This window comes from Ceratotherium simum, chromosome 3, assembly GCF_057802395.1.
Source record: "Ceratotherium simum simum isolate JZ-2026a chromosome 3, ASM5780239v1, whole genome shotgun sequence".
Lineage (NCBI taxonomy): Eukaryota > Metazoa > Chordata > Mammalia > Perissodactyla > Rhinocerotidae > Ceratotherium > Ceratotherium simum.
This window is the reverse complement of record NC_141902.1, coordinates 95,031,095-95,055,793: the sequence shown is the minus strand read 5'-3', so window position 1 is coordinate 95,055,793 and position 24,699 is coordinate 95,031,095. Positions and strand designations below refer to the sequence as shown.

Below are 24,699 nucleotides of genomic sequence, written 5' to 3'. Positions count from 1 at the left end.
TCTCTGTGGCAAGGATAAGCCTGAAGTGTAAACTTAAGGTCTTCTCAGGTCTTTTTTCAGCCTTTCCCTGGGTGTGGATGGTCACTTTCTAATTTTCCCCATCATATATGAGGTTGTTTTTAATCTACTAGTCTTTAAATGTCTGGTTCCCAAAAGATGAAAAAGTGAAAAATGAAGGAGGGGAAAAAGGGTGCTGGTCCTTTAAATCCCATGGAAGTCACTTCAGCGGGGGGGAGGGAGGCTTGCAACAGCACGAGGAGGTGCAACAACAATGGTTACCCCCTCTTTGTCTACACCTGTGTTCAGAAGCAGACATCAGAGCACAGATCCTTGATATCTAGAGGACAGGTTCCTTTTTGCCCACCCTGGCTCCCATAAGCTATGTGCAAGCTGCGCCAGGAACATGTGTATAGCTGCCTGCCATGGGGCTGGGGGTGAGGGACAGGTAACTGCCACTGTGCAAACTGAAAATCACAGCAATTGACTGTCCAAGTCTTCCTCTGGAAGTCACCAGCCTTCAACATACTCCACAGTTCCAAAATAGAATCAGACAGATTCTGCCAGTGCAATTGTTGTCTAGGTGGGAAGACAGATTCCTGGTGCTTCCTACTCTGCCATCTTCCCAGAATCCTCTATTTCATTTATTTTTATTATTTCCAGTTTACTACAGAAAGTGTTTTTGGCTGTGCTTGAGCTCAGCTTTGACTGCATTCCATAAGTTTTGATATGTGTCCTCCTATTTTTTGCTACTAAATTATGATTTTATTGTTTTGTACCAGATAATGCCACCTGTACCATGTTTGCTTTGGTACATTTGAAGGGTTTTTTTTGAGATTTAAAATATGGTCTGGGCTGCCCAGTGGCATAGCGGTTAAGTGGGCGCACTCCTCTACTGGCAGCCCAGGTTCCCCAGGCCCGCATGGACACACCACTTTCCAGCCATGCTGGGGCTGTGACCCACATACAGCAACTAGAAGGATGTGCAACTTTGACATACAACTATCTACCGGGGCTTTGGGGAAAAAAAAAAGGAGGAGGATTGGCAACAGATGTTAGCTCAGAGCCAGTCTTCCTCAGCAAAAAGAGGAGGATTAGGACGGATGTTAGCTCAGGGCTGATCTTCCTCACACACACAAAAATAAATAAATAAAATATGGTCAATTTTTGGTGACATTAAAAAAAAAAGAATCCATGAGTCCACAATGATACTGGAAAACAGACAGAATAGAGGAAGGGGGAAAGAGAAGGGAGGGCTCTTTTTTTACAGAACATCAGCTGTTAGATGTAGGGGGTTCCAAGCTCAGATCCTGGGATTACACAAGAGCAGCGGCCCTCTGGAGTGGTGACTTGGACATCACTGGGGTTGGGGGGCTGTGAGGAATCATGCCCTCCAGCCCCCTCCACTTCCAGGCGAGAAACTCCTTGAAGGATAGTCTAGGGACCTGTCTTAGGACCCGTGGGCGGCGCTGCAGCTGGCGAGGAGTGCCTGAGGGAACGAAAGGGCAGAAGCTTCAAGGGCCCGCAGGTCTGAGGAGGAGCCTGGGGCTTGGGCCTGGCCGCATCCAGCCCGCAGCAGCTTCACCTCTTGGAGCTCGGGGCTCACACTTGCTCAGCGCGCCCGGCACGCGACTGATGGAGCCCCCCTCCAGCCCCAGCTCGGGGGGCCGCGCGCGCCTCCGCACCCCGGCCCGGCGGGGACGCGCCTGGCGCGGGGACGCGCACCCCGCGACTCGGAGCAGGGCGGGGCGGGCGGCGGCGTGCGGTTCCGGAAGCGCCTTTTCCGGAAGGCAGGGGGGCGGTGCCAGCCTCCGAGGCGGCTTCGGCTATGGCGGCTGGGCCGCGGGAGCTGTCTCCCTAGCCAGGCCCTGCGCCGCCAGAGGATGGCCTCCCTCGGGCCGGCCGCTCCGGGCGAGCAGGGCCCGGGGGCTGAGGCGGAGCCGGGCGCCGCGGGCCCGGCGTCGCCATCGTCTCTGGGGCCCCTGCTCCCCCTGCAGCGCGAGCCGCTCTACAACTGGCAGGCGACCAAGGCGTCGCTGAAGGAGCGCTTCGCCTTCCTCTTCAACTCGGAGCTGCTGAGCGATGTGCGCTTCGTGCTGGGCAAGGGCCGCGGCGCCGCGGCCGCCGGGGGCCCGCAGCGCATCCCCGCCCACCGCTTCGTGCTGGCGGCCGGCAGCGCCGTCTTCGACGCCATGTTCAACGGCGGCATGGCCACCACGTCGACCGAGATCGAGCTGCCCGACGTGGAGCCCGCCGCCTTCCTGGCGCTGCTGAGGTGAGCGGCCCCGGCCGACGGGGCCCGGCCGCCCGGACTCCCCGGTGACCTTGAGCCGGGCTCTCCTGACCCGCCCCGGGCCTCTGTCCTCCCGAGTCGGTGATGCTCCGGAAGGTCGAAATCAGAATCCGTCAGGCGGGCGGCCGCCGCCGGGTGTTAGGGCAAGGTTAAGGTCGGGGTCCCATTAGCGTGCGCTTTGCCGTTGAGAGGCGCCTTCGCGTTCCAACAGCGGATTATCGCCGAGGCTTCAGAGTTAGAGAAGTGGGAAGGATAGAGTGTGGGTCAGGTTGTCCTGATGGCCCGTTTGCCAAATTTTATGTTTTTTGAGGGGAGAGGGGAATAGTTGAAAAGTCTTGTAGGACCGAGGGCCTTTTTTTCTTTTAAACTCTTACTCCTTTTTCATTAGCATAAGTATTGGTTGTCAAGACCCGGGAAAGTGAATACCAAAACAATAAGTGTGGCTTGACCTGCCTTGCGTTTCTGCAGGCAAGGTCACACTAGCCTAAAAACGAATCCCTCCATCGGTGTTCGAGTTTGCTTTTTGATTATTTGAGGATAGTAGATTGACTTCTGATTAATTTTATTTAATGGAAGGGAGCTAATAGTTTGCCATTATTAGCTTTTAGTCACAAAAGTCCAGTTAGGGAGGTATAGGTCTTGTTTCCCACAATTTTACAAATGGGACTGAGGCCCAGAAGAGTCAGATAACTTGCCCAAGTAACAGAGCCAACTCACACGGAAGACCGTTTGTGTTTCATTATACCAAAATGGTTTTAGCTGCCTGAGTAGAATGTGTTGTTATTAGTAGCAGAGTCTTGGGTGGTACTGAGGCAAAAACAGGTAGGTCAGGGAACAGATGACAGCCTGCAAAGGCTCACAGCTCAATCAGGAAGATAAATAGGAAATTGAATACAGAGTTAACCCAAGGAGGAAAGAAATGCTAAGATCCTGTTAATAAATGGATAAAGGACAAGCTTAGGGAAAGAAGAAAATACAACTAATTGACAAAGAATGTTTAACCTCGTTAGTAATTAGAGAAGTGCAAATTAAAAGTGAAGTACTTTGCGTCTTCTGTTAAACCATCAGAGGAGCCCTCTCTTGCAAAGGTGGTGGTAAAACACTTTGGCACCAAAGATTTTTTTTTACCACAGATAAGAAGTATTCAAGTACTGAAAAAAGAGTCTACAAAAATTTTGCAGCAGGATTGTTTATAGTAGTGATGAAGTAGTCAACTGGAGGGAATGGTTAGATATACAGTGATAGGTCAATTTGATGGAGTGTCATGCGGCTACTAAGTATGATGCTTATTAAGACAAGGTAGTAACATTAACATGGAAAATGTGTATAATAAATAGTATTTGAAACTGTGCACACTATGGTTAAAGAAACAGAACAAACATGTACCTAGAGATAAGGATAGAAGGAAACAGCAAAATGTGAACCGAAGTTGTGTTGGAGTGGTAAGATGATATTGCCTTTTTTTTTTTCTTTTCTCTTTGATGCCCATATTTTGTGTAATTTAGTTCAATTACATTTATAAAAGGAGAAGAAAACAATTCAAAAGCTAGGATCTAGGTCATTTTGGTTTTTGGTTTGAAGTTGACCAGGAGGATTGGTTATAGCTTGTTTAGATTCTCTAGACTGGAAGTGTTTTAAAATGATCTGTTGGTCCATCTGCATTGTAATCTCCCAGAGTACTTCTTGAATTTGTAGATCCCTACTTCCCTCCTTACAATATTGCAGTGTTTTGAGGTAGAACCTCAAGAGCATTTTTAATATTCTCCCAAAATACTAACTGGCTAAATTTGAGAGCCAGTGATCAAAAAATATTGTTGGGTACCTTTTCCCTTTAAAAAATATTGAGATTGCTAGGATAAGAATGTAGAGGGAAAAATGCTTATTTCATATTTTCACTGAAGCTATTAATCAGTCTTTTCCCATCAATAGAAAATAAGTGAATTAATTCAGAGTCCCTGAAATTTTCCTATTTTCAGTGTAGTCATGGCATTTGTCCTTCTTCAGGTAGGTTCCAGTCGTTATTCTATTCTGAAAGTGATATCTGGACTGAGTTTAACCTAGATATCGGCTGGCTGTGAAACGTAGATGCTGAACCTACTATTGTGTGACAAAAAGATGTTAGCACTTGCTGAGTTGGAAAAGCAGATTAGCTTGGGCATACTTTTATTATGTGTACAACTTGAATTAGTTAACATTAGTTACAGGCTTTTGAACGTGAGTTTGAAGCACTTTAAGAAACTGCTCAGGGCAGGCCCCGTGGCTTAGCGGTTAAGTGCCTGCGCTCGGATCCCGGGCGCACACCGACGCACCGCTTCTCCTGCCATGCTGAGGCCGCGTCCCACATACAGCAGCTAGAAGGATGTGCAGCTATGACATACAACTATCTACTGGGGCTCTGGGGGGAAAATAAATAAAATAAAATTATTAAAAAAAAAAAAAAGAAACTGCTCATTTTTATCTGCCTGACCTTTAAGTGATGTTCATCAGCTGTTCATTTGAGAAATACTGTGTTCCTCCCTTGTGCCAGTCGCTGTTTTAGATGTTGGATATAGCAGTGAACAAGAAAAAGTCCCTGCCTTCATGGAGCTATAATCGAGTAAGGAGAAACCAAGATAGAATATAATGTCAGTATAATATACTGTCGAGTTCTGATAAGTGTTTTGAAGAAAAATGATCAAGTCATGAGGGAAGGAGCATTCTAAGCAAGGAAAAGCATGCTTAAGGCCCTAAATTTCTCCTGTTGGAGGAGCTGCAGGAGTAAATCAGTGTGATTTGAGCAGAGTGAATAAGGGGGAAAGAAGGAGAAGATGAGGTCAGAAAGATAGGCTGATCAGGATCCTGCATGGCCGTTGTGCCTGGGATGGCCTGTGTGTTTCTTGTGGTGTGTGGTGGGAAGCCTTTGGAGGGTTTTGAACAGGGGAGTGACGTGATCTGATTTACATTTTAAAAACTCATTGTGGCAGTTGTTTGGAGATTAGACTGAAGAGGGAGTGAAATGGGCAGCAGGGAGTTGAAGTAAGAGGCTTTTGCAGTAGTCGAGGCAAGAGATGATGGTGGGTTATACCAGGGTGGTAGTGATGGCCTTGATGAGAATTGGTCCAATTCTGGATATGTTTTGAAGGTAGAGCCAAGATTTCCAAGATACCCAAGGAGGGATATTAGAGTAGACAGTTAGAAATATGAACCTGGAGCTTAGGGAAGAGTTTCTTGCTGAATGTAAATTTGAAAGTTAAGGGTGAGTGGTATTTAAACCATGAGACCAGATGAGATTACCTAGGGAGGGAATGTAGATTGTGGAGAGAAGAGAGGTACAAGGATGTGCCCTGGGATCCTCCAACATGTAGAGATGTTGCAGAGGAGAAGGAGCATAAAATGAGACTGAGCTGTCAGTGGAATTAGAAGAGAAAGCAAGGAGTATGGTATCCTGAAAGTCAAGTTGAAGAAAGCATTCCAGTAAAGAGGGAGTTGTCAACTATGTTAAATGCTGCTGAGAGTTGGGTAAAATGAGGACCGTGACAAAATGGAGGCTATTGAAAACTCTGGCAACAGTGATTTCAGGAGCTGGATTAGAGTAGATTATGGAGAAAATAGGAGGTGAAGAACTGGAGACAGCCAGTATAAATAATCCCCTCAAGGAGTTTTCTTGCAAAGAGGAGCAGAGAAATGGAGTGGTGACTGGAAGGAAACATGGGGTAACTGTTCTTCAGGGTTCTGTCTTGAGCTGTCTCCTTTTCTTCCATTAACCCATGCCATTGTGTACTCCGCCAGCTATATTGCCAGTCTTCTACTCCGCTCCAGAACCCAATTTGCAACTGGACATTCACAAGTGAATGTCTAGTACCCGTGCAGATGGACATGTCAGTAATAAAAATATCTTACATGTAGGGAGGACTTACTGTGTGCCACTTATTGTTCCTAACCACCTTGTGTGAACTCACTTAAATTTCAGAACAGTCTTTGAGTCAGGCACACTCATTATTATGCCCTGTGTTAGTCAGCTTTTGCCACAATAATGCTGTAAAATACTCAAAACTCAGAGGCTTAAAAAAAACAGTCATTTATTCTTGCTCATGAATATTCTTGCTCTGTGGGTCATTTGGGGATTGACTCAGATGGCCTTGATTCCAAGGCCATCTGTAGTTTGGTTCCACTGTGTTCCACCTGTTTCTCATCCTTTTTGGACCAGTCATGAAGGTTCTACCCCCTTCTCTTAATTTTTTTTTGGCATTTCTTCAACCAGACCACTGCCTTTAGACTTAGCTGTGTCCATTCTTCACACTGTTAACAACGCTGTCTCTCTAATATCCATATATTCTCATATGGTTCCCCTGAATCTTGTAATGACTTCTTTTTGCATATAGGGTGCGGCTTAAACACTTTAGCAGGTACACAAGACCTTTATGATTTGATCTCCATTTCCTCTTCCTCTGCATCTACTCAGTGCCCTAACCCTCACTGCTGATGGCCGCCTTCTTATTTTAACACCTGCGTTTGTACTTCTCAGTCTTTCTGCCTTGAAGATCTCCACACTTAATTACTACGCTCCAGATAGACTTCAGGCTTTACCTCTTCTGTAAAACATCACTGAATATTACCTGCAGGCAGAATTGTGCACTGCCTCATCTCATCTCTCATAGCAAGTTTTGTATCTATTGCTCTAGAACAAACTGCTCCAACACTTAGCGGCTTAACCACGGTTTTATTATCTTCCCCGTTGACTGAGGTCAGCTTGGTGGTTCTTTTTTTTTTGTGAGGAATATCAGCCCTGAGCTAACATCCATACCAATACACCTCGTTTGGCTGAGGAAGACTGGCCCTGAGCTAACATCCGTGCCCATCTTCCTCCACTTTATATGGGATGCTGCCATAGCATGGCCTGACAAGTGGTGCATCAGTGCGCGCCGGGGATCCGGACCCGGGCGGCCAGCAGGGGAGCGCACGCACTTAACCACTACGCCATGGGGCCGGCCCCAGCTGGGTGATTCTTATGGCCTCTCCTTCGGGTCTCCCGTGCAGTCGTAGTCTGAGAGCACTTGGCGCCAGAGTCATCTGGAGGTTTGACGCAGATTCTGGGATGGCTGAGCCTTTTCCCCTCTCTCCGTAGCTTCTCCAGCTGATCTTTCCAGCAGGGTAGCTGGACTTCTTGGATAGCTCATGGCTCCTGAGAGCACAAAAGCAGGCGCTGCCAGGCATCCTCAAAGTTTAGGCCCTAGACTGGTATAGTATCACTTCTCCCATGTTCTCTTGGTTAAAGAGAGTCACACAGGACCAGCCCGGATTCATTATGGGACAAATCTACATAAGGGCATGGATAATAGAAGGCATGATTTATTGGGGCCATTTTTAGAGATTAGTTATCACCCCATGCCTAATGTATAATTCTGTTATAATTATGACATTACTTTTGAATCATTTCATTGCCAAACCGTAAGCTTTTTATGGGCAGAATATGTTACCCATATTAGTATTTCTAGGACCTATCACAGTGCCCAGTATTATATAGTCCCTTTAAATTTTTTTATTTATTTATTTTTTTCCCCCAAAGCCCCAGTAGATAGTTGTATGTCATAGGTGCACAGCCTTCTAGTTGCTGTATGTGGGACGCGGCCTCAGCATGGCCGGAGAAGCGGTGCGTTGGTGCGCGCCCGGGATCTGAACCCGGGCCGCCAGTAGCGGAGCGCGCGTACTGAACCGCTAAGCCACGGGGCCGGCCCCAAATTCTTGGATTTTTAAGTAGCCTTGTTTCTTATTAGAAATGAAAATGATTTCTCTGTCAGTGTTACACAGAAGCCTGTACTAAATCGTCTAGTCAGTTAACATGTATTTATTAAGTTTTAGCCATGTGCCCACACTGTGCCTGGTGCTGTAGGAAAGATGTAGGAAAAAAAAAATATAAGAAACACAGAGTTCCTTTTCTTATTGTTTATAGTGCAGTATTTATTTATAACTTGCGTTGCTCCAAAAAGAAATTTAAAATGTCTTACAAGAAGCACAAGGGTAAGAAATAAAACAGAGCCAAGGTGAAGCTAATACAAAAATGCATGCTATAGGTAAGCTACAAGCTTAATTTTAATCTTTTCAGCAGCTAATGCAAAAAGAGAAACCTGGCTAGTCAGTTGTAATTCATAGTGTTCATCAGATTAAAAACAAACCAACTGCATAGGAGATGTACAACTCTATCTGATAATAAGACGAGTAAAAAACATTCCTGATGAGGTCCCCTCATAAAGAAGGCATTACTGAAATGAACAGTGTCCTCAGTCTATGTCTTTAGATATAGATATAGATGTTTCTTTAAAATAGTCCTTGATATAAGCCAAAGATATATTACCAAAGTATAATTTAATAAGAGCAATTTCAGTGGGGCTAGGTGTCTCATATAGAATAGTCTAAAAACACAGTTCTCTCTATTCCTGGAATGTTCTTCTGAACCTCTTTTCATCTTTTAGATCTCAAGTGGAAATTCGTCTAGGAAGCTTTTCCAGATCTCCCTGTCAGAGCCCCCACTTATAAATTTTATGGAACCATGTACTTCAACTTTATGGAACTTGTTTCCTTAAGATTTGAATCTACTCAAATACAAAGGCAAATGGTAATAAAGGCCCCACATTTCTGCTCTATATTTTATAACTCTAGTAATTTTTGCCTGAAAAAAAATTAAGCAGATGTAAAGACTTCTTCCTACCTTGCCCTTAAAACAAAAACTTCATAGGTTTCTAGTTCAGGAAGGGAACTGAGCATGATGTTAGCCTTCTCTCTCTCCCACTTAAAATGACTATAAGAAATACAAAAGAGAAGAAATGCATTACGGTGAAGAGAAAAAAGGGACAGGAGTTGGAAACCAACAATGTAGAAAAGAGACAAAGCAGTCAGAAGCGTGTTGATGATGAAATGGAGTGGATGAATCTGGAGCCCAGAATCCAGAGCATGAGGAACCACAGTGGAGGTGGGAGCCCACCTTTCCTGGCAGAATCCCAGCAAGGCTCTAGGCTGGGAGTTGGGAGTGAGGAGGGTGAAAATGAGAAGGTAGGGCTAAAACCATGGGAATTAATTTAACACCTGCTAATGGACCATCCCTCACCCAGCTCTTGCAGACTAACTCCTGGTGATAACTGACAGGCTCCTCTTTAAAGAAACTGAGCAAACTGCCTGGGGAGAACAAGGATGCTTATATGGCCTAGGGACTCCAAGGTAAAGGCATTGAGGGGGGTCCTTGACCCAAAGACTAATTTTCCACTCTAATGCAAAGTGCCAGGCAACAAGCCTCCCACATAAACAGAGCTCCCAGCCAACCTGTCCATTTTGGAAATGGTTTTAGCTGGAAAACAGACCTACCTACACAACAGCAAAGAAAACATACCAGCTACCAGAATACTGAACTGGAGACAATCATTAATCATTTGACATATAAGGAAAATTAGAACATGAATGACAAAGACCCAGAACAGCTGATTTTCAAGGAAATAGGTAATTCAGGGAACAGAAGGAACTTTTAAAACTTTGATTAATATCATCTTGGAGACTTGAGAACATTTTTGCATCCATAAAACTGGGACATGATGCTGTGGAGAAAAAAAAGGAACAACTAAGAAAGAAGCAAGAATTCTTAGAAATTTAAACATTTGATTCCTGGGGAGAAAAAGGGAACAGCTAGAAGATAATGGCAAGGAAATCTAAAACGCGGAGGAAAAGAGAAATAAAAAACGAGCAATATAAAAATAAATAGCAACATTTACTGAGGCTAAGTATTTGTCAGGCACTTTTCAAAACACTTTATGTATTTTAATTTATATTAATCCTCACCAGAGCATTATGAAGTAGATATTCTTATCTCTTTTCAGAGAGGAACACAATGATAATAATTTGTTTAAAGTCACATAGCTGGCAAGTGGTGGAACAGGCTCAAACCCAAGCCATCTCTTCCTGCGTCTGCAAAAATTAGAATGGCCCTCACCTGCTTGGCCTGGTAGTACTGTAGCACTGGACGCAGTTGGAAGTCCAGAAATGATGTACTGTGGTAAACAGCTCCTGGGTTTCCTCAGCCTCTGTCTCCACATCTGTAAATGCAGGGAACAGCACCTGCCTTCCTTGTGGGAGGATTAAATGAATTGGCATCAGTCACGTGGTAGACACTCAACAAGTGTTAATTTTCTCTTTATTCTTTTTATTCATCCCCCTGCCCCTGACTAAAAGGGACTGTGCGTTACTTGGTTTTTAATTCCCTGTACTCATCACAAAGTGTGGCACATAACATTAAGTGAGTTTTTTGAGGGTGATACAGATGGCTGGCTTGAGTCTCTAAAAGGAGGTTTTGGAAAAAATATTTTGAAACAGTGTAATCCTGGAAAACAGCAACCTTCATTTTGAACCTGAGATATAGAGGAGGATGAGAATGAACAGCCTCCACTTGAGGTTATGGTAAGGACAGTGGTCATTATTAGAGGAATGCTAGCCTTTGGTTAGGTTGGGAAGTTAGGTGGGTGAACAGGCTCGGGTTTCATCTTGGGTGGTGATTATGGCCACAAGTATAAAAGAAGAGGAAGTTGAAAGGTAGAGGGTAGGAACATGAAATAGAACTTACTTTCCTCATGCACTTCACTGTAATACTGTGTTCTGAAAGAAGTTAATGAGTTTTCTTAAACACTTATTTTACCACTTGGGCCCTGGGAATATAAGTGTAACAAGTGTTCTAATGTCTTTAGTATCGCTAAAATGAAATACTTGTTCTTAATGCCATACCTCTCCAGCACCCTTGGCTATCCTGAGTATAGTTGAGAACTGGGCTACTGAGGAGTGGGCCACTGGGCCACCTAGGGGTCTCTGAGGAGCCACAGAGGGGGCCTAAGGTTGATATGTAAAAGCCCCGGGATAGTTTAACAAGAACTGCCCAGGCCTTTGTTGAGAATCTTACGCTTTATCTGCAGTTCTATGAAGCTGAATTATCTAGTGACATAGCAGTTAGAAACAGCGAACTGGGAGGAAGGCAATATTGGGCTGATGGTATTTTGAGAGAAAATTGGACTTAAATACCCAAAAGCACATAGCAGCGTGTGGTTATTCAAGATATTATTAAATCGGGGCCGGCCCGGTGGCATAGTGGTTATGTTCACAAGCTCCGCTTCGGCGGCCCAGGGTTTGCAGGTTCAGATCCCCGGCACAGACTGATGTACTACTTGTCAAGCCATGCTATGGCGGCGTCCCATATAAAGTAGACGAAGATGGGCATGGATGTTAGCCCAGGGCCAGTCTTCCTGAGCAAAAAGAGGAGGATTGGCAACGGATGTTAGCTCAGGGCTAGTCTTCCTCACACACAAACAGATATTATTAAATTGTTTTATTCTCCAAAGCCCCAGTACTCTAGTTTTTGGTCATAATGCTAATTCTGGGATAACAATGAAAGGTTAAAAGATTCTCAGAATAAGAAGACACCATTATCGGGAAATAAATGAATGTTTTGTCATTTAAAGATGTGAACTTCAGCCATCTGTAGATTTGCTTAAGTGAACATCCTTTGATGAAGGAGAGATAAGTGAACCATGTTGTCCTAAGTTGCCATAGGGTACTAAAAGACCCCTGCACACTTGGTCCAGAGACGTGGGTCTGTCTCATGATCTTCCCTTAACTTCAATTTCCTCTGTAAAATGGAGACCAACTACCTCTCAGGATTGAGTAAAGATGAGATGTTGTATGTGCAAGTGCCCTGGAAAGTCTGATGTGCATTTCAGGTTATTTTTCAATTTTCTCGTTAGCTTTAAAATATTCCTTAGAAGTTTAACTCCGATGAATTGCTTATCAAAAACATTACTGACCATCTCTGCAATTTCTAATTGCTTTACAGATTTCTGTATTCAGATGAAGTCCAGATCGGCCCCGAAACAGTTATGACCACTCTTTATACTGCTAAGAAATATGCAGTCCCAGCCTTGGAAGCACATTGTGTGGAATTTCTCACCAAACATCTTAGGGCAGATAATGCCTTTATGTTACTTACTCAGGTAAGTAAATGTAGCGAAGATATATATCATTGTAGTTTTAAAAATTGAGTGTAACTATATATGAATATTTAGTATTTCCTGGAGAATTAGTTGTAGATCATTATTTTAAAATATATGTAGAAATAAAAGGGATCCAAATTGGAAAGGAAGAAGTGAAACTCGCACTATTTGTAGATGACATGATTTTATATATAGAAAACCCTGGGGCCGGCCCCGTGGCTTAGCGGTTAAGTGCACGCGCTCCGCTACTGGCGGCCCGGGTTCGGATCCCGGGCGCACACTGACGCACCGCTTCTCCGGCCATGCTGAGGCCGCATCCCACATACAGCAACTAGAAGGCTGTGCACCTATGACATACAACTACCTACTGGGGCTTTGGGGGAAAAAAAAAAAAAGGAAGAGGATTGGCAATAGATGTTAGCTCAGAGCCAGTCTTCCTCAGCAAAAAGGGGAGGATTAGCATGGATGTTAGCTCAGGGCTGATCTTCCTCACAAAAAAAAAAAAAAAAAAGAAAACCCTAAAGAATCCACCAAAAAACTTTTAGAAGTAATAAACGATTGCAAACCATACATCTGATAAGGGCTTAATCTCCAAAATATATAAAGAGCTCACACATCTCAACAACAAAAAAACTACCAACCCAATTAAAAAATGGGCAAAAGACCTGCACAGACATTTCTCCAAAGAAGATATACAGATGGCCAACAGACACATGAAAAGATGTTCAAAATCACTAACTATCAGGGAAATGCAAATCAAAACTACAATGAGATATCACCTCACGCCCGTCAGAATGGCTATAATTAACAAGACAGGAAACAATATGTGTTGGAGAGGATGTGGAGAAAAGGGAACTCTCATACACTGCTGGTGGGAGTGCAAACTGGTGCAGCCACTATGGAAAACAGTATGGAGATTCCTCAAAAAATCAAGGATAGAACTACCATATGATCCAGCTATTCCACTGCTGGGTATTTATCCAAAGAACTTGAAAACACCAATTTGCAAAGGTACATGCACCCCTGTGTTCATTGCAGCGTTATTCACAATAGCCAAGACTTGGAAGCAACCTAAGTGCCCATCAAGGGACGAATGGATAAAGAAGCTGTGGTATATATATACACAATGGAATACTGCTCAGCCATAAGAAACGACGAAATCCAGCCATTTGTGACAACATGGATGGACATTGAGGGTATAATGCAAAGTGAAATAAGTCAGAGGGAGAAGGTCAAATACCGTATGATTTCCTTCATTAAGTAGTAGATAATAACAACAATAAACAAACACATAGGGCCAGAGAGTGGATTGGTGGTTACCAGAGGGGAAGGGGGGAGGGAGGAGGGTGAAAGGGATAATTCGGCACGTGTGTGGTGATGGGTTGTAATTAGTATTTTGGTGGTGAACATGATGTAGTCCATGCAGAAATAGAAGTACAATGATGTACACCTGAAATTTTTACAATGTTATAAACCAATGTTACTGCAATAAACAAAAAATTAAAAAAAAAAAAAAGTAATAAACGAATACGGTAAAGTCACAGGATACAAAATCAACATACAAAAATCAGTTGCATTTCTATACACTAACAACGAAGTAGCAGAAAGAGAAATTAAGAATACAATCCCATTTACAATTGCAACAAAAAGAATAAAATACCTAGGAATAAACTTAACCAAAGAGGTGAAAGAGCTGTACACTGAAAACTATAAAACATTGCTGAAAGAAATTGAAGAAGACACAAAGAAATGGAAAGGTATTCCATGCTCTTGGATTGGAAGAATTAACATAGTTAAAATGTCCATACTTCCTAAAGCAATCTATAGATTCAATGCAATCTCTTTCAAAGTTCCAACAACATTTTTCACAGAAATAGAACAAAGAATCCTAAAATTTGTATGAAACAACAAAAGACCCCGAATAGCTAAAGGAATCCTGAGAAAAAAGAACAAAGCTGGAGGTATCACATTCCCTGATTACAAAATATACTACAAAGCTATAGTAACCAAAATAGCATGGTATTGGCACAAAAACAGACACACAGATCGATGGAATAGAATCGAAAGCCCAGAAATAAACCCGCACATCTATGGACAGCTAATCTTCGACAAAGGAGCCAAGGACATACAATGGAGAAAAGAAAGTCTCTTCAACCGATGATGTTGGGAAAACTGGATAGCCACATGCAAAAAAATGAAAGTAGACCCTTACCTTATACCATACACAAAAATTAACTCAAAGATTAAAGACTTGAATGTAAGACCTGAAACTATGAAACTTCTAGAAGAAAACATAGGCAGTATGCTCTTCGACATCAGTCTTAGCAACATCTTTTCAAGTACCATGTCTGACCAGGCAAGAGAAACAATAGAAAAAATAAACGAATGGGACTACATCAAACTAAAAAGCTTCTGCACAGCAAAGGAAACCATCAACAAAACGAAAAGACAACCTAACAATTGGGAGAAGATATTTGCAAACCGTATGTCTGATAAGGGCTTAATCTCCAAAATATATAAAGAACTGATGCATCTTAACAATGAAAAAACTAACAACCCAATTAAAAAATGGGCAAAAGACCTGCACAGACATTTCTCCAAAGAAGATATACAGATGGCCAACAGGCACATGAAAAGATGTTCAAAATCACTAACTATCAGGGAAATGCAAATCAAAACTACAATGAGATATCACCTCACACCCCTCAGAATGGCTATAATTAACAAGACAGGAAAGAACGTGTTGGAGAGGATGGTTGGAGAGGATGTGAGAGAAGGGAACTCTCATACACTGCTGGTGGGAGTGCAAACTGGTGCAGCCACTATGGAAAACAGTATGGAGATTCCTCAAAAAATTAAGGATAGAACTACCATGTGATCAAGCTATTCCACTGTTGGGTATTTATCCAAAGAACTTGAAAACACCAATGCATAAAGGTACGTGCACCCCTGTGTTCATTGCAGCGTTCTTCACAATAGCCAAGACTTGGAAGCAACCTAAGTGCCCATCAAGGGACGAATGGATAAAGAAGATGTGGTATATATACACGATGGAATACTACTCAGCCTTAAGAAACGATGAAATCCAGCCATTTGTGACAACATGGATGGACATTGAGGGTATTATGCAAAGTGAAATAAGTCAGAGGGAGAAGGTCAAATACCGTATGATCTCAGTCATTAAGTAGTAGATAATAACAACAACAAACAAACACATAGAGACAGAGATTGGATTGGTGGTTACCAGAGGAGAAGGGGAGAGGGAGGAGGGTGAAAGGGATAATTCGGCACATGTATGTGGTGATGGGTTGTAATTAGTATTTGGGTGGTGAACATGATGTAATCTATGCAGAAATAGAAGTATAATGATGTACACCTGAAATTTATACAATGGTATAAACCAATGTTACTGCAATAAACAAAAAATTTTAAAAAATACATAAAATATATGTAATTATTCTTACGGTACCATTCAGGGAACCATATCAGGTTCATATGATTTTGGAATAGAAAAGCAAATTAGAGTCAATACAATATAATCTAGATAAAGAAACTGAAGCCTTCTGTAAGTAGGCTGTTATGACTCCAAGTTCTATAGCTATTTAGGGTTGGAGTTGGGATTAGGATCTCGAGTCATTACTGCTGTGATTGAGAGTGTGGAAGCAGGAAGTTTTCTGGACATCTTTGTTCTCAATTTTTGTTGGATCTGAAATAAAGATTGAGTATTTCAAGTCTAAAAACGTTCTAAAATTTACTCTCTTTGGACTTGTATCTGTAAGCTTGCTGACCCACTTCTGGAGGAGTTAGAATTTAAGGTTTATATGAAATACTCTTTCTCTGACATTTAAAAAAGTTTTCACGAAGTACAGGATACATACAGAAAAGTACACATATCATAAGTATACAGTCTAATGAATTTTTACAAACTGAACACACCTATGGAACCATTAACCAGCCCTTAACATATACTATTTAGCATTTGTTAAATGCTTGTAATCTGAGCTTTATACTTTAGATATAAATAAATTGCTGCTTTTCTTTTTAGACAATATTTTAATACCCTTGTACAAGTTGTTGTAAAATTTCCAAGCTAGCCTATAACCATGTGTTATGGATTGAATTGTGTTTGCCAGAATTCATGTGTTGAAATCCGAATCCCCAGTACCTCAGAATGTGACTTTATTTGGAGATAGGGTCTTTATAGAGGTAAGCAAGTTCAAATGAGGGGGAAAAAAATTGTAAGCTGGTGATAAATAATCGTATTGAGTATTAGTACTGGAAATAATCATGGACGTCCCCTAGCTCAACCCTCTCATTTTCCAAATGGATAAACTAAACCCTGGGCTGATTAACTACCTGCCCAAAGTCTCACAAGAGGCTAGGTGAGGCCAGAGCCCAGCGCTCATGTGTCCCAGTTCTGCGTCCATTCTGTCACATAGAAAATGTCTGATGGCACCGTTTTTTTTTTTTTTTTTAAGTCTTCTATCATCAAGTATTTGTAGTTATAGAAGAAAGAACATACTGGTGTCGCCTTTTCTTGGACATAATCACAAAACTCCATGTCTGTATATGTAGTATGTCAGACACTAAGCTAGTCCCTTTTATGATTATCACATTTACTCCTCACTACAGCTCTGTGATGTTGCTTACTATTATCCCAATTTTATTTTTATTTTTAATTTTTTTTATTATCCCCATTTTAAAGATGAAGAAATAGAAGCTTAGAGAGGTAAATATATAACATTAGACAGCAAGTGGTAAAACTAAGGTCTCAACTTTAAACCACTAGTTCTTAAGGTGTGATGATATTGATGATAATAATAGCAAAATGTAATGAGTGATTATTGTGTGCCAGGCACCATTCTAAGTACTTTGTACGCATTAGTTCATTTAATCTTCACAACAACTTTAGGAGGTGTAGGTGTTCTGGTAACGGTTTTCTTATTCCCCATTTTATAGATAAGGAAATTGAGGCACAGAGAGGTGAAATAACTTGACCAAGGTCATAGAAGTAATGCAAGATAGCTCCCTGCATTTTTTTCCTCTTTTGAATTTGTGATGAAAATCAAATAAAGAAGTTGATATTCCTAAGATTCTTTTTATTTATTTGTTGTTTTTTTCTCTTTTTTTTTTGGTGAGGAAGATTGGCCCTGAGCTAACATCTGATGCCAATCCTCCTCTTTTTTGCTGAGGAAGATTGGCCCTGAGCTAACATCCGTGCTCATCTTCCTCCACTTTATAGCCACCACAGCATGGCTTGACAAGCGGTGCGTCGGTGCACACCCGGGATCTGAACCTGCAAACCCCGGGCCGCCAAAGCAGAGCTCATGCACTTAACTGCTCGCACCACCAGGCTGACCCGTCATAAGATTCTTTATTGTCCAAGGGGTTTTATTATGTGTAGAGAGGATCACTTCACTACTGTTATTTAAAAAGTTCTGTCATAAAATTCAGAAACCAATAAATTAAACTTTGATAATATACACTTTCTAGTTCAGTAGGTCCAAGGTGGGCCTGAGAGTCTGCATTTCTAACAGGCTTTCAGATGATGCCGGTGCTTCTGGACCACACTCTGAGTAGCATGGGTTAACAGGTGTCACTGTGAGAAAAAAAGGAAATTTCAGGACCTTATGTGTCTGAGAACCCAATATTACCCCACATTTTTCATTGGTAGGATCATGTGAATTAGCCCACAAATTATCTTGTGAACTTCTTGTTCCTACCCAGTGACTCATTTGAACTGAGCTTGTTCATTTACGTGAAAGGACCTATGCTACCTTCACTGTAAAACAAAGAGCCAGTAGACTGTACCAGCATGATTTATAGAGGGAAAAACACTTCATGAAGTAATACAATCTTAGTGATATTTTATCAGAGATAATGGTAGACTCAAACTAAATTTTGAGAAAATTGATTTTACTTTAAGTAGCAGCAACAGATTCCATAGGAAACTTGATATTGCATATATAATCTGAGTGACTGAATGTTGCTACTCTGAATAAAATAATTTTTATAAAAAATGATTTTTGTTAGAGTGAAAGATCAATGTTTACATGAACACTAACTAAAAATATAGTTGAGTTGGCCAATTAAAATATATGCTGATATTAGAATTTCACTTGTTAAAAATGTAGTATTTTTCATGTTTTAAAAAATACATTAACTATGATCCTAGACAAGATCCTATGCTAGAAGAAAAAGTGTTATGAAAAACATTATTGGGTCAATTGAGAAAAGTGAAATACAGACAATAGATTACAGAAAAATATTGCATTGTTATTTATCAAAGTTAATCACTATGGTTATGTAAGAGAATATCCTTATTCTTAGGAAATATACACTGACGTATTTAAGGGTAAGGGCTATATGATGCATGTAATTTATTCTCAAATGGTTGAGGGCCCCCCCCACACACACACATTATTGCCGTTTTCTTATATGTTACTTATTTTTTTTAAAACATTTATTTTATTTATTTATTTATTTATTTTTGTGAGGAAGATCAGCCCTGTGCTAACATCTGCCAATCCTCCTCTTTTTTTGCTGAGGAAGACTGCCCGGCACTAACATCCGTGCCCATCTTCCTCCATTTTATATGGGAGGCCGCCACAGCATGGCTTGCCAAGCAGTGCATCAGTGTGTGCCTGGGATCCGACCCTGTGAACCCCGGGCTGCCGCAGTGGAGCGTGCACACTTAACCGCTTGCGCCACCGGGCTGGCCCCTATGTTACTTATTTTTGATCCTTAACGAAACCTCTAGGTTAGATAAGGCAGACATTATTATCTCATTTATATATATATATGTGTGTGTGTGTGTGTGTGTATATATACACACACACACACACACACATTAGATGTGTACAAAGAGAGCAAATGGTAAAAAAACAAATGAGGCAAAATGTTAGATAAATAACATTTGGATAGATAAATCTGGGTAAAGGGTATATGGGTGTTCTTTTTACTTCCAACTTCTGTAAATTTGAAATTATTTCCTTTTTTTCCTTAACTTTTTTTTTTTTATAATTTTATTTATTTATTTTTTCCCCCAAAGCCCCAGTAGATAGCTGTATGCATAGCTGCACATCCTTCCAGTCGCTGTACGTGGGACACGGCCTCAGCATGGCTGTAGAAGCGGTGTGTCGGTGCGCGCCAGGGATCCAAACCTGGGCCGCCAGCAGCAGAGTGCGCACACTTAACCACTAAGCCACGGGGCCGGCCCTGAAATTATTTCTAAATAAAAAAATTTTAAGGGAAAATTGCATGAGAGTTAATATTTATTCTATTTTTTTTTTTTTAAGATTTTATTTATTTTAATTTTCCCCCCCAAAGCCCCAGTAGATAGTTGTATGTCATAGCTGCACATCCTTCTAGCTGCTGTATGTGGGACGCGGCCTCAGCATGGCCGGAGAAGCGGTGCGTCTGTGCACGCCCGGGATCCGAACCCGGGCCCCCAGTAGCAGAGCGCGCGTACTTAACCACTAAGCCACGGGGCCGGCCCAATATTTATTCTATTAATACAGATTTTGTATTATTATTTAGGGCTAAAGTTTACTGAAAATTTGATTAAACAAATTAATATAAACAAGCTCAGTATATAATCTAAGAAGAGCATTTTCAAATGTATTTGAGTATTCTATACTTTTGTGTGTGTGTGTATGTGTGAGGAAGATTGGCCCTGAGCTAACACCTGTTGCCACGTCTTCTCTTTTTGTTTGGGGAAGATTAGCCCTGAGCTAACATCTGTGCTAATCTTCCTCCACTTTGTATATGGGATGCCACCACAGTATGGCTCGATGAGTAGTGCGTAGGTCCGTGCTTGGGATCCGAACCCGTGAACCCTGGGCTGCCAAAGCAGAGTGCATGAACTTAACCACTATGCTACTGGGCCGGCCCCCCTGAGTATTATATAATTTTAAGAAGTTTTCTACTAATTAAAAAATATATTTTTATATAGTAAATATAATTATATATCATATATAATATATATTTTGAATTTAAGTTGGTGTGTTTAATGCTCTCTTCTATCCCCCATAAAACACAAGATAACCATTTAGGTTAGGGATGTTTATCATTTTTTCAGTAGCTTCTGAGTTATTGAATCCTTTGAAAATGAATTTTACTTTAAAATTAAATGAAGAGTCATCAGCCATGCCAAATAATGGTGTCTTTTATGGTATGGTTAATTAATTGGGAGTATTCTCAGCAGGTTTCTGTACAGCCCAGCATGAATACCTCTTTGCATTTCGTCCCTGCTGTTAAATGTAAACAGAACTGACCCTAGGCCAGAATGAAAAATTGGTTATTGGCATACCTGTCATCACTTCTCCTTTTTCAATGTTATGGTTTTTTAAAATCTCATTTGAGTTTGGATTCCACTTTCTTCCTCTCCCCACCCCTTGGCTTTTTAAACTTGTTTTTTTTGAATTATAATATGCATGCTGATAAAGCACATATTATAAGCTCAACTTTGACTTCTAACTTCTTAAAGCTTAGATTAGCTTTGCTGAAATCATACAGTATATACTCTTTTGTGCAGTATGTACTGTGGCTTCTTTTGCTTTAAGTTTGTGGGATTCATCCATGTTGTTGTGTATAGTTGTAGGTAGTTCATTCTCATTGTTGTATAATATTCCATTGTGTGAATTTATTTATTTGCTCTTCTGTTGTTAGACATAGTTTTTGCTTAGGTTCCCAGAGCGTTCGTGCTCTAAAATTCTTTTTTTTTTTTTGATGAGCAAGATCAGCCCTGAGCTAACATCTGTGCTGATCCTCCTCTTTTTTCTGCTGAGGAAGACCAGCTCTGAGCTAACATCCACTGCCAATCCTCCTTCCCTTTCTTCCCCAAAGCCCCAGTAGATAGTTGCTTGCCATAGTTGCACATCCTTCTAGTTGCTGTATGTGGGACGCGGCCTCAGCATGGCCGGAGAAGTGGTGCGTCGGTGCATGCCTGGGATCCAAACCCGGGCCGCCAGTAGTGGAGCGCACGCACTTAACCACTAAGCCACGGGGCCACCCCCATGTTCTAAAAGTCTTTTACTTCATTCTCTCTCCCTAATCAAAACAAGAAATGGGAAAAAACATCTGATCTGTTTGTACTGGTATGCTTGACAATTGATATTTTCTTTCAGTGAAAAGGTCATAACACTTAGATTTGAGTATTGACTTTGCAACATAACTAGCTAGGTGATATTAGGCAAATCAGTACACCTCTCTGAGCCTCTGTTTCCTCATCTGGAAAATGGGAAAATAATGTCTGCCTTATCTAACCTAGAGTGTTCCTTAAGGATCAAAATAAGTAATGTATAAGAAACTAGACAATGTACAGTTATGTGTTGCTTAATGATGGGGATACATTCTGAGAAATGCATCGTTAGGCGATTCTGTCATTGTGTGAACATCATAGAGTGTATGGTATAGCCTAGATGGTACAGCCTGCTATATGGTACTGATCTTATGGGACCACTGTTATATATGTGGTCTGTCGTTGACCGAAACGTCATTATACGACGCGTGACTGTATATAAAAGCATATCAAAATAAAAATAACAGGGTTGTTAGTGGTGATGTGAATTTGTCATTATCTCAGCAGGGCATTTGTGCTTTTTTGGCTTTTCATTTCTGATTGTGGAATGAAAAGTTTTAAGAATGTATGGACATTATAATCGTATTTTAAGTAAATGTTTTTACATAGTTAGCAATTATAACTCTTTACAGTATTGACTTTGAATATGTACAGCCTCAAGGTAAAATAACTATGAAAATAAAATAACTATCTTTTTATGTTTAGGCTCGATTATTTGATGAACCTCAGCTTGCTAGTCTTTGTCTAGACACAATAGACAAAAGCACAATGGATGCAATAAGCGCAGAAGGGTTTACTGATATTGATATAGGTAAGTTCATTGTGAATTGAAATTTTGCCTTTTAAGTACAGTAATACTTTACTAGTCAGCCTTGTTGGTGGATGAACTGTTTTTAAGTTAGTGGTTTTTCCAAATGTTTTAAGTCTGCTTCTTTAAGAGTTTTCTTTCTTTATTTTGGTGAAATATTCCTAAAAGTCTTAACTACCTCATTGCCTTTTAAAAGATGTCAAATCAAATAAATACTCATTGAATGCTCACCATATGCATGACACTATACTACGGTCCTATAAGAAATACAATGACACTATACTAGGGTCCTATAAGAAATACAAAGAAGGGTAAGATGTGATTTTTCTTAAGGAAACCATCATCTTATTAGAGAATCAAGGAACAAATTTGTGAAAGTTAAGATTTAAGACGCTAATAGAAGAGATGGCATAGGGCAAAATGTGATTTTTGCCTTTTCTAAACTAAATACATAGAAAATAATTACCATGCAAATCCAAAACGTGGAGAGATTACCTCAAATTGGAGTAGTGTTAGGAAAATCTTGACAGAGAGGTTCTGACATTGGGCTTAAAGAATGGATCGTATTTGAATAATTAAAAGGGGAAGGCATTAGAGGCAAGTGGACCTGCGTGAAGAAGTATATGTAGAGGAAGGGAAGTGCAAGGCAGTTTTGAACCAGATTGTGGAGGACCATCTAATGACAGGAAGGAGTTTGAATTTTGTCTTGTAGGAGAATAGAGAGAGCTGATCCAGGCCTATGGCTTTAAATATTATCTTCGTTGTAATGAACCCAAAGTGTTTATCTTCAACCCTCTCTTCTTATGGGCTCCAAATTTATATACCCAGCTATTTACTTAACATCTTCATTTGGAGGCATTTCAAACAACACAGCCAAAAGAGAGCCATTGAGTCAGATCTTTTCTGTTCCTTTCCAATTTTTTTCACTCTCAGTGATACCACCATGCATCTGATTACTCAAGCCAAAAACCTAAAAGTTAATCCTAATTATTCTCGTTCTTTCATATTCCACAGGCAGTTTATCAGCAAGTGCTCCCAGCTCTACTTTCAAAATGTATCCTAAATCTGACCATTTCTTACCATATCCACTGCTACCACCTGGTTTTAGCCACTCTTCTCTTTCACCTGGATAACATCTGTGGTCTCCTGTTGTCTCCTTGTTTCCATCCACTCTTGCTTTCATACAGTCCATTCTCTACCCAGCAGCAGATTTAAATCCTAAATCAGATTGTATCACCTCGTTGCTTCCAATGTCTTCCCCCTGCAGTTATAATAAAATTCAAACTCCTTACAAAGCTTACAAGACCCGACATGACCAGGCCTTGTATTAGTCAGGGTAGGCTAGGTTTGGCTGTGATAACAAATAGACCCCAAAAATGCATGCTCAACACATTTGCACAGATAAACCCAAAAATGCATACTGTCTCAAACACAATAAAAGTTTATTTCACACTCACATAACAATCCCAAGATAGCTAAGTTCCTGGCTAGCGAGTAGCTCCTTCTGTCTGTGGCTCTGCCATTCCCTAGGGCCTAGTTATTATCTGTATCTTGCTGGTAGATGAGAAACAGCATGTGCATGAAAAACACCTCCGTGTTAAAAGCTTTGGCCTTGAAATGGCGCCCTCATTTTGGCTCTTATTTTATTGTTTGGAATTCAGTCACGTGATCCCACGTAACTTCAGAGGAGGCTAGGAGATGCAGACTAATCACATCCAAAGAAGAGAAAACAGACTTTTTGTAAACAGTTGGCAATCACTACCTACCTCCATTTGACTATCTCCTACCATTCTCCCTCTCATTCACTATGTTCCGTATAGACTGGCCAGGGTTATTTCTATTTTAAGCCTTTGTATTTACTGTTCCCTCTGATTGGAATCCTTTTCTCTCTGAATCCTTGCGTGGCTACTTCCTTTTGATCATTCAGATCTCAGGTTACATGAGACCTGAGACAGGCCATCTCAGACCTACTTAGTTACAGTAGATACCATGTTCTCCTAAATAATCCCTGTTCTGTTACTCTGATTTATTTTCCTCATAATACCTATCACTATCTGAAATTCTCATTTATCTCTGTGTTTGTGTTGATTGTCTACCTTCCCCGCCTCAATTGTAGCTCTTTGATGGCAGGGACTTTGTCTAGTTTACCACTATATCTCTAGCATCAAAGACAGTAGAACATAGTACATGTTCAGTTAATGTTTGTTGACCAGCTGGACTGACTGACTGTCTAGAATGTTGCCTTTCCTTCCCACCTTGGCTAGTTCTCACTCAGTCTTAATGTCTTGGCTCCAGTTGTACTTCTGCAGTGATTCCTTAAGAACTAACACCCCACCCTCTTCCATGACAGTTCGTCTGTTTCTCTTTTCAAATAACATCCCATTGTTAGTTTGCCTGTCTGTTGCACGGTACCTTGGGAAGGATTTATACTCATCTTGCATTGTCCTGAAGGGCAGGGCAGGCACTAGATCGGGGTCCTCCCCAGTAGACATCATGTGCCACTGAATGTCTGTTGAGTTACTGG

General features: G+C 41.2%; 1 protein-coding gene across 1 annotated transcript in view; it reads left to right on the top strand.

Annotated features, from left to right (window-relative positions):
* The first annotated feature begins 1,800 nt into the window (after positions 1–1,800).
* The window catches only part of BTBD1 (BTB domain containing 1), a 46,598-nt gene continuing 23,699 nt past the window's right edge, over positions 1,801–24,699 (top strand). The window contains exons 1-3 of the mRNA XM_004431990.3: positions 1,801–2,272; positions 12,129–12,285; positions 22,073–22,178. Of these exons, the coding sequence (XP_004432047.1) occupies positions 1,881–2,272; positions 12,129–12,285; positions 22,073–22,178 (655 nt within the window). The 5' untranslated portion in view covers positions 1,801–1,880. The remainder of the gene's footprint in view (positions 2,273–12,128; positions 12,286–22,072; positions 22,179–24,699) is intronic.